We start from the raw sequence: 10,794 nt of genomic DNA, 5'->3' as shown, positions 1-10,794 counted from the left end.
GTGAATCGACTTCTTAGTCAGAAACATAGAGGCGGCACTTGGTTCTTATGTAAATCATAAAACAGTGAAAATAATATTAATTTGCCCAACAACTGCTTTGGCTAACTACAATTCGTCAAATATTAATCATCCATATTTAGGCACCCAATATGATGTTATTTTTCTCTAGAATTATATATATATAATGATGTATAAACACCAAAAATTGCTAAATTATAAATTTAACTTTTGAGGTGAGACCCAATTAATGAAGGAATTTTGTCTAGACAAAAAGGCTTTTTTTATTTATTAGTACAAGCGATAGTCTAAACTACAAGGGATGGGGGTTTCTCACACATACACAATCAAAATGTCATGGGTGTTCGAACCTGAGATCTCTTCTCTGCAAGTTAAGACACTTTTTTACTAGGCTAGACCCCATTGGCAAAATAAAGCATAGCAAACCAACTTCACTAGGCACATAATTGTGCCGACAAAAAGACTTAATCAAATGGACTCGATGCAAATGATCTTCAAAGAAAAAGGCTCCATTACAGTCAAGATCAACTAAATCAAAGCATACCTGCAATTGATCAAGAAAATCAACAATAGTTCTGTCATTTCCGTACAATGAGAAAACAATATATATATTATGAATACTACCAAACCGCCTAAATTACATCCACCAATTAATAATAATTTGAAGCTTACCTGATAAATATTTCGGACTGAACTGGGGGGCGGTGTTCACTGATCATCTCCATGACATCAAAAGAGAGACACCTTCAATTATGCTCAAAATGATAGTACTGCATGTATCGCTTGAATAGAATATCTTAACCGTATGGCCGGGTGGCTATACTCTATAAATTACAATATCTTAACCATATAGCCGCTTGGCTATAGTCCAAAATAGAATATCTTAAACGTACAGCCGATCGGTTATACGCTAAAAATAGAATATTTTAAAAGTATAGCCGCGCGGCTATACTTCAATATAATATCTTAAACGTAGAGCCGCGCGGCTATACTCCTTAGAGTCACCCGGCTATACCCCAACAATAGAATATCTTAAACGTAGAGCCGCCCGGCTATACTCTAAAATAGAATATCTTAAAAGTATAGCCGCGCGGCTATACAAAATCTTAACAGTATAGCCGGGCGGCGATACCCCAAAAGGAAAAGGAAAAGGAAGATCTCAACTCACAGTTGGGTGTTGAGTTATTTTTTAAGCTACTCAGAAAATCAAATGTAGACAGAACCAAATGGGGTTGAGAGCGAGAGGTGTGGGGGCATTGCCAAACCTCATTCGAAGCCTCCGGAAGGAAGCCCACCCAAAGCAACAATCACTTCCGTCTCTGAGGCGCGGCTTCTCTCTCTACGATCAGATCAATCTCATCGACAACGTCCCTGATGACCAGCTTCGCTTTCAACGGTGCCTGCCTGCCTGCCTTCCTCTTCCTTTGTTACTTCAATTAATTTTCTCTTCTTGAAATGAATTCACTTTTGCTTTGTTTGTAAACCGAAAAACAACCACTAATTACAGTTGTGCCACTTATGGTGATGAAGGTACACTGAGACAGGATTCAGAGTGAATGGGGTGGACTATGAAGGAAGCTTGCTTTGTGTTGGAAATATGTTGATGTCTTGGGCTCCCACCAAATTCTCTCATGTCACTCCTGATAGGTCTTTCTTTGCTATATGCTTGAAATTTTAATTTTGTTTTTCTGGTTTTTGTTAATTGAGGATAAAACTCTTAATAATCAATTAAAGCTTAATTAGAGCAAAGAAATCTACCCAAAATACCCACACACAAAAAAAAAGTAGAGCGGTGAAATAGCAGTTTATCTAAATTTCATCTATTTTATGTTGTGATGCAGCTTATCAATGTTCCAAATCGTGCGGCCTATACCTGGTAAATTTCGGTTTAATCCCGTTATTTTGCCTCCAAATTTGTTTTCTTTTTTCTTCCTTCTTGTCAGGTGCACCTTGTTCTAGATTGTCCTTCATCAATTACTTTAGGCAGACTCATAGAGAGAATTTAGAACAATTTTCTTTTCTGTAAGAAGCAGTAAGTCAATATGTGATCAATTCCTTTGTATGAAACATGGGCTCCCAGCTAACCAATCATATAGAGAGCATTCGGCGCAAGCTGTTATTTAGTACTAAGTCATCGGTGAAAAACCTTTATATTCTCAGTTGGAATGTGGAAGCTTACTGACTTCCCTTATATTATTAACTTGTGTACTGAAACGTATAATATTGTAATCATGTTTCATCTCTTGCTTCCAAATCTGAAACAGTAATGACCTAATAGTACATTCTATGCCGATGGAAAAATTGAAATGTCAACCAAAATGTTATGTACAACATTTGCCTCAATCAAGGGATTATTGAAATTTGTATCCCTCAAAATTCTTTCTTTTCCTCTTTCCCTTGCTGTGTCTGGCCATCCCATCCTCACTAAACAATATGGTTACTCTTTATTCTGAAGTTATTTGTTGTTACCGTTCTTATTATTCTTGGCTAACTGCTTTTTTCATTGACATCTTATTTTGATAATTTATTTCAGAGATTTTGATTCTTGGCACTGGGAGAAACATTGAACCCGTAGATCCTGAACTACGACGCTTCATTCGCTCTACGGGAATGAAGTTGGAAGCCGTTGACTCGGTATATTTCATCACTGTGCCTATTTCATTCATTTTTTCTTGCACATTATTCTTATTGTGGCCACTTAATGTTCTGATTTATCTGACAAATGAATACCTAACATTGATTTGTAAGGAAATTCGATGTTGCTACGTTATTCATCAAATATTAAATGCTGTTGTCCTAATGTTATATATAGGAAGCTTCAGGAAAGTAGGAAAGTAGAGGATATCAGGAATTGGGGTTTTGATCAATAATATCACATTCAAATAATTTAGAATTCAAGTATTACAGAAGTACAGTAACTTGTCGCATAAAGTGTAATTTCATTTCTAGGTTCCACATGGACCCCTAAAATCTTGATGTACAATGAATTACTACTCTAGTATGGTGGGCACTTTCTTTCTGCATATCCAGACAAGGATTAGTAGCACTTCCCCTCCTACAAACAAATGCGATGGGGGATTTGATCATGTCTCTTGTTAATTTGAATTCTTTATTAACCAACCTAATTCCCACTTTATGCAAGCTTTAGCAATCACTATGATAGTGTGGAGCCTTTCCTATATTTTCCCTGTACATCAGTGGGCTGTCATTTGTGACAATAGTTTGTATATTTGGGACTATCAATTTCACTGGTAGGTAATTATGAACTAGCTCTTCAGGTGTTTTTGCTTTACTGAAATTGGCTGATGCCACAAGGGATAAAAGTGAAAGATTGAGTGGGAAAGGGGAGAACTTGATTTACACCCAATGCCCCTGTTTTCAGTTTCAAATAAATTCACTCACTTATCCGCTGCGTAGTGTTTAAATCTCAGCATTGGCAATTATGAGTTCTATTGGGTAGTTTCACATGTGACACTAACTAGAGGAGATGACTCTTATCTAGTTTCAAATGTTGAGCCACCAGGAGGCTAGAGTTAAAATCTGTAACCAAATTTTACTTTCTCTTAGTTATACTTCCCCATGAAATCTGGGGTTTTCTAAGATTATGAAGAATATTTCCCCCTCCATGAGTTTCAAGGTGGTCTTTATGTTCTGAATTGGTGATTTTGCCAAATTTAAGTTTATTATTCTCTCCAGAGTATAACCAAATGGCATCTGTATTAGGAAATATCCTGACTATAACTTGTTTTCTGTGTGAGGCCCTAACCTGCCATCTTTCTTCAGTTTCGTTGCATACCTCCTTCTAAATTGAACACAGATTCAACTTCAAGTCCTATATTAGCCTCTTCCGATGTGTGATTGGGGCCTGTAGTTCCAATGAGTGGAGAATTAAAAAACTGATACGGCAATTGATGCTCCATTTTCAACTTGGCTTTATAACAGTGATGGGTTCTACTACCAAGTTCATAATATTGTCTCATTTTTGTTTCAGAGAAACGCCATATCAACTTACAACATACTGAATGAGGAAGGTAGGATTGTGGCTGCTGCGCTTTTACCGTACGGAGCTTCTTAATGGTGCCTTGACCCAGTGCAAGATGAGTGCTTTCTGCGTCCTAACAATCAATCTTCTTCCTCACTAGGTACATCAATTTTCGTAGTGTAGTTAAGGTGGTCTGTTGCTGCTGTATGCATGCTCAAGTAATTCATTCTGATATGTTAAGCATATCTCTATGGTAGATACCCTCGAGGCTATGTTAAAAATCTTACTGCAGAAGTTCGTGAGAAAAAAAGAGACTATTCTTGCGGAAATTTTCCGAATAAAATCATCAATCATCTTGAAGTTCAAGTATATTCCAATATGAATAAAGTTGGAATTTGTGAAATGTTGAATTCTATTTCTTAAAGGCATATGAACCTATCCCATTCAGATAAAACGTGTAGAATTTTATGAAATATATTCAGATGGGAAAAAAAAAAAAAAAAAAAGGGCGTGTTACCTTTTATTATTATATTCTTTATTCGATTGAAATAGTAAACCTGTCGTGGCAAAAGAAATTGAGAACCAAACTAAAAATATCTTTTTTGGTTTAGAACCAAACCAAAGATTTTGTGTAACTCTTCGTATTTTAGCTGAGATTTGGTGACTTTGGCCCCACAAGGGATCCGGAGCCTTAAAGTCCTCGTGAAACGGTGCAAGTTCAACCAAATGGAAAAAGGATTCAATTCCTCAAAAAAAAAAAGGTTGAATGTTAGTTGTAAGGAGCACCGTATGTGGAGAAAAACTTCCCTATGTGCCTATTTGTCATCCTATCCCTATATCATCGTCACACTTCATATTTGTTGGGTCATTAGAAGAGAATTGCTATGGTCAGTCGTCGGTGCGTATGCATGTCCTATCCGTAGATTGCCCATGGGGCAATGTGCGAATTCAAAGATGAGAGAAATCAAGAGTGGCCTATTGCACAGAAGCTCCTACAGTTTCGTCAAATGTATCTCTGGTTGCTGTCAAACTCAAATGTACCTCTTACCCTTCCAAAATCAAAATAGTTACTAGATTCGATTCCTCCTTTCAATATCGTTTGTATAAAAGAAATGTCAATGACCAGCTTTAATGAAAGTTGAGAAATCATATTTGGGAAATCCACTCCAAATAAATTAGTTACGTCAAATAAACAATGTAACGTCTAATCTCATGCTCAGAAACTTTCAGTTTTCTTTTTTTTCTTTTATTAAATGCAGTGACTTCCAGTTTTCTACGCCTAGTCTCATTGAAATTCATAACTGCCAGTCCCCGTTTAAAAACAGAAAAAATAATCATCCCCAAAACACTCATATGCATGTATTGCAGTTGCATATACATGGACCCTTCTAACTTTAAAATCTGCTGTTACTGTGGATTAAAATTTGACTATTTTATTTGGTTCGACTGGTCCCACTTTCTGGGATGTTACAGCAAGTTCCAGTCACCGTCCATGGAGTCGGTTTGTTTTTCATGTAATAAGGTTCCTGATGCACCCAAAAATAGAAAGAAAAAAAGACGAAAGCATAAAGATCTCAGACCCCAAAAACCAACCATAAATCCACAGCATCCGAACAACTCTCTTTGTCAGTATATCTTTCTTGATTCTATTTTTAATACAAGTTTTCCACGCCACCTTTTCCATTCTTCTCTCTGTTGCCTCTGCCTATAAATCCCAGCACAGCCTTCCCATTTTTTCAGTGCAAAACCAAACTCTTCAATCACTTGTAAATCACTCTTCACTCATTCATTTCTTACTTTCTTTGCTCTCTGTGTGTGTTTTGTTTTGGTAAATTGTGATCTCTCTTTTATAGCTTCTGTACAAGTCGAGTGTGTCAAGAAATTGTAAATTCCCGTTAACCAAGGTTTTCATTTTAGCTAGCTTTGAGTTCTAGAACTTCTTGTAATTCATCTTCCTTTCTCGGTTTTTCTGTCCTCATGGCACCTCCTAATGATCCTGTTAGTCCAATCCTCAGTTTGTGTCGGTCCAACAGTTTAGAACAATACTTTGATTTGTCTAATGGAAAGTTTAGTGTCAAAGGTGTTCCATTGCTCTCTGAAGTTCCAAGCAATGTCACTTTTAATCACTTCCACTCAACCTCCCAATCTTCTGATGCTCCATTTCCTCTATTCCAACGCGTTCGTGCCTTGTCCCACAAGGGCGGGTTCCTTGGATTCAACAAGGAGGAGCCCTCAGATAGGTTGATGAACTCCTTGGGTAGATTCAGTAACAGGGATTTCCTTAGCATCTTTAGGTTCAAGACCTGGTGGTCTACAATGTGGGTGGGGAATTCTGGGTCAAGTTTGCAAATGGAAACCCAATGGGTGCTCTTAGATGTCCCAGAGATTAAGTCCTATGTGATAATCCTGCCCATTATTGAAGGCAGTTTTAGGTCTGCTCTTCATCCTGGCACTGATGATCATGTAATGATCTGTGCTGAGAGTGGTTCTACCCAAGTGAAAGCATCGAATTTTGATGCCATCGCTTATGTTCATGCCTCTGAAAATCCCTACAACTTGATGAAAGAAGCCTATAGTGCTCTCAGGGTCCATCTCAATACCTTTAGGCTGTTAGAAGAGAAGACAATCCCAAATCTAGTTGACAAATTTGGTTGGTGTACTTGGGATGCCTTCTACTTAACTGTAGAACCTGTTGGTGTCTGGCATGGTGTCAACGAATTTGTCGAAGGCGGTGTATCCCCTAGGTTTCTCATCATTGATGATGGCTGGCAAAGCATCAATTTGGATGGTGAGGACCTGCATGAGGATGCGAAAAATCTAGTTCTTGGTGGGACTCAAATGACTGCTAGGCTTCACAGGTTTGAGGAGTGCAAGAAGTTCAGGAACTACAGAGGAGGGTCTATGTTGGGCCCTGATGCTCCTTCATTTGATCCCAAAAAGCCAAAGTTGTTGATAGCCAAGGCAATTGAAATAGAGCATGCTGAGAAGAATCGTGACAAGGCCATTCGATCTGGAGTCACTGACTTGTCCGAGTTTGAAACAAAAATTCAGAAGCTGAAGCAAGAGTTGGAAGAGATAATTGGTGAAGAAGAAAGCAGTGCTTCTAATGAAGGCTGTGGAAGCTGTTCTTGCGGAGCTGATAACTATGGAATGAAGGCCTTCACAAACGATTTGAGAACCAAATTTAAAGGTTTGGATGATATATATGTATGGCATGCTCTCTGTGGTGCCTGGGGTGGTGTTAGGCCAGGTGCAACCCATCTCAGTGCAAAGGTCATCCCCTGCAAAGTCTCTCCTGGACTTGATGGGACCATGACTGACCTTGCTGTGGTGAAAATCGTTGAGGGGGGGATCGGGCTTGTTAATCCTGATCAAGCCGATAATTTGTTTGACGCTATGCACTCCTACCTTTCCAAAGTTGGTATCACAGGAGTCAAAGTGGATGTTATTCATGTAAGTATTCAACATATCACCATCTTATTTTCTGCTGTATTTTCTTATTTGATTATCTATATTCACTTGCAGACTTTTAACTGTTTACATGAATTTTCCGTATAGACTCTTGAATATGTATCTGAGGAATACGGAGGCCGTGTGGAGCTTGCAAAGGCTTATTACAAGGGGCTGACTCATTCTCTTCAGAAGAACTTCAATGGGACTGGACTTATTGCTAGCATGCATCAATGCAACGACTTCTTCTTCCTTGGGACAAAGCAAATCTCTATAGGAAGAGTTGGTAAGAAAATCCAAACAAATCGATATTGTGTATAACCTATAACTTCATTTTAAACCACAGGACATGTCATCATGGATGTTATTCTTCTATTGCAGGTGATGATTTTTGGTTCCAGGATCCAAATGGAGATCCTATGGGAGTTTACTGGTTACAAGGTGTTCATATGATTCATTGTGCCTACAACAGCATGTGGATGGGTCAGATAATACATCCAGATTGGGATATGTTCCAATCAGACCATCTGTGTGCCAAATTTCATGCAGGATCTAGGGCTATCTGTGGGGGTCCGGTATATGTAAGCGACTCGGTTGCTGGTCATGATTTCGATCTCATTAAGAAGCTTGTTTACCCAGATGGTACCATTCCCAAGTGCCAGCATTTTGCGCTTCCCACCAGGGACTGCCTCTTCAAAAACCCTTTATTCGACAACAAAACTGTTCTGAAAATTTGGAACTTCAACAAGGTATGTTCCTCAATCTCATTAATAAGATACTCACATTCTGTAAAATTGAGACCAGCAAGGCATTATGTGATCATACTTGTCACTTTCTACATACTAGGACAACTTATTTTGTAGTCTGTTGCAATTTGATTGAGAAAGATACTTACTCAATTTATTATAATTATTCCACAGTATGGTGGGGTTATTGGAGCTTTCAACTGCCAAGGGGCTGGCTGGGACCCCAAGGAGCAGAGGATCAAAGGCTACTCAGATTGCTACAAGCCAATCTCTTGTTCATTGCATGTTTCAGAACTTGAATGGGACCAAAAGATAGAAGCAGCCAATCTATGTAAGGCCGAAGAGTATGTGGTCTATCTCAACCAGGCTGAAGAACTTCGACTCGTGACCCCAAAATCTGATGCAATTCAAATCACCATCCAACCATCTACATTCGAGCTTTTCAGCTTTGTGCCAATTAAAAAGATCGGAAGCAGCATCAAGTTCGCGCCAATTGGACTTACAAACATGTTCAACAGTGGAGGAACTGTCCAAGAGTTGGAGTACAAAACTACTGCAGTTGAGTTTAGTGCCCAGATGAAGGTTAAAGGTGGAGGCAATTTCTTGGCCTACTCAAGTGAATCTCCAAAGAAATGTTGTTTGAATGGGACTGAGGTAGCTTTTGAGTGGTCAACTGATGGCAAACTGACCCTGAATCTTCCTTGGGTTGAAGAAGCTGCTGGCAATTCTGATGTGGTTTTTGCTTTCTGATTTGTATATTAACTTTGCTTAAGGCCTTAGGGTGTGACAAATTAGTAGTATATGAACTGAAGTTACTATTTTAAGCATAATGAATTCATTTTGTACCGTATAGTGATTAGATTTCACATTTATTCCATCATATTATACAGCGGAGGAGGAGGAGGAAGGCAACTTGCCTAAGGGGGCACAGAGGAGAAACTGTGTTCAAAGGGGTCACTTAACATTACCAAAGTAAAAACTCTCTCTGAAGGTGAAACTGTGAGCTTGCATTGCAGCCACCGCCCCCCCAGCTTCCCCATCTTCCATCTTTCTCTCCTCATCTCCCATTCTCCTTTCCTAGTTTTCTTCCCCTCTCCTCTTCTTTCCCAGATTCGTTTGGATTTTAGGTCCTCTTACCCATATCTATATGGATCTTGTCTTTTGTTTGTTTGTTTGTTTGTGTGTTTTCTGTTGTAGGTCCTTGGTGACTTTTGTTGTTCTTGGATGTGTCTTGCTGTCACTGGGATGGCTGCGATGTGGTGTTGTTGACCCAGCTATTTTCTTTGGTTTTCATTGTGTTTTTGAAGAAAGTATTGCAATCCACCGTAGACGCCATGATTTTGTTGCAGCTTTTGGTCCACTCACATGGATTTTGCTCCAGTTTAGTGTTTGGAGTTGGAAAAGTGATTGTTGCCAATTTGTGTGGGATAAGGTTTTGCCTGTGCAAAATAAGAGGTTTAGCCATGTTGGTGCTACGAGTCTCTTTAGTTTGCTGGAGAGGATGTGGTGCGGTGTCCTTGTATTTTAGTCTAATAATTCTCAGAAACTCAATAGGAGTTTGTTGATGTTTGTATTTAGTGTTCAACTTTTCTATGCGGATTTGTTGTTACTAATGTTGCGCAGTGGATCTATATTATAGGTAGGAGTACAGGTGCTTTTGTTTGCCAAATTGTAGGTTTTAGGTTTTTCTGGCATGCGTAATTCTCTCCATATCAAACCAATTTATTTTTTGTGTTTGGTCACTAGAGATGTTGTACTCATATTTGGCATTGCAGCTACTCTATACTTTTTTCTGTGTTATCAATAAAATTACTATCGCTTCCAATAAATAAATAAAACATTACCAAAGTAACATAACCGATGAAAATATACTCAATTTCTATGAACTTGGTGAAACGTTTGTGTGGAAAGATTTGAATATCTTCGCAAAGGCTTACCGCTCAAGTTTTTGAAAGTCTTCATCTCTTTCACCTGAAATCAATGGTTAGAGCCTTCCCCTCTTCATATGGAAAAGGAATAACTTATTTATACAAGAATTAGCACGCAACTAAAACTTAAAGCTTTTTTAGTACAAGCGACTGGGGGAGGGATCATTGGGTGTTTGAGGGTTTCGAACCTCTGCCCACATAAGTAGAGGCAGAAGAGCTCAACCAACTGAGTTGTACCCCACTGACAACTAAAACTGAAAGCTTGGGTCTGTGATTTTCTCTACACATTTGATTTTCAATTGGTAATGTACTAGGTATACTAGTTTAGGCTTAACAACCAAACACTATTCCACTTTTGTTTGATGGTAACACCTATTTTCATTTGACGTGTTCTTATGGCAAAGTATGAAGGACAAATGGTAGAGATAGCTAGGTAGAAGTTGTGTCATTGAAGATGATGGTAGAGATAGTTTAGATATCCTAGTCAATGATAAATTCAACTACCCTAAAAAAGTCATCGTGCATTCATCAAAGTGTAACTTCTTCTTTATGTTTTTATAAGAGAGATCAATGCATGATGATATTTTTAGAGTGTCGAAAACTCCCAATCTTATTCTATAATTTCTTGATTTCTTGACAGTTACGGAATGCCAAGTGGCTAAGTTCTTTT

General features: G+C 38.5%; 2 protein-coding genes across 2 annotated transcripts; both read left to right on the top strand.

Moving 5' to 3' along the window:
- On the top strand, positions 1,180–4,403 carry LOC18788086 (NADH dehydrogenase [ubiquinone] 1 alpha subcomplex assembly factor 3). Its single transcript, XM_007221450.2, has 5 exons — positions 1,180–1,414; positions 1,549–1,665; positions 1,860–1,894; positions 2,552–2,652; positions 4,010–4,403. The coding sequence occupies exons 1-5, from the start codon at positions 1,245–1,247 to the stop codon at positions 4,091–4,093; spliced, it is 507 nt and encodes a 168-aa protein (XP_007221512.1). The 5' UTR covers positions 1,180–1,244; the 3' UTR covers positions 4,094–4,403.
- On the top strand, positions 5,378–9,068 carry LOC18788075 (stachyose synthase). The gene is made up of 4 exons (XM_007221492.2): positions 5,378–7,453; positions 7,559–7,736; positions 7,832–8,199; positions 8,371–9,068. Exons 1-4 carry the CDS (start codon positions 5,978–5,980, stop codon positions 8,944–8,946), a joined length of 2,598 nt encoding a protein of 865 aa, XP_007221554.1. The 5' UTR covers positions 5,378–5,977; the 3' UTR covers positions 8,947–9,068.

Source organism: Prunus persica, chromosome G3 (genome assembly GCF_000346465.2).
Source record: "Prunus persica cultivar Lovell chromosome G3, Prunus_persica_NCBIv2, whole genome shotgun sequence".
NCBI classification, from domain to species: Eukaryota; Viridiplantae; Streptophyta; class Magnoliopsida; order Rosales; family Rosaceae; genus Prunus; species Prunus persica.
This window is presented reverse-complemented; position numbering and strand designations above follow the sequence as displayed.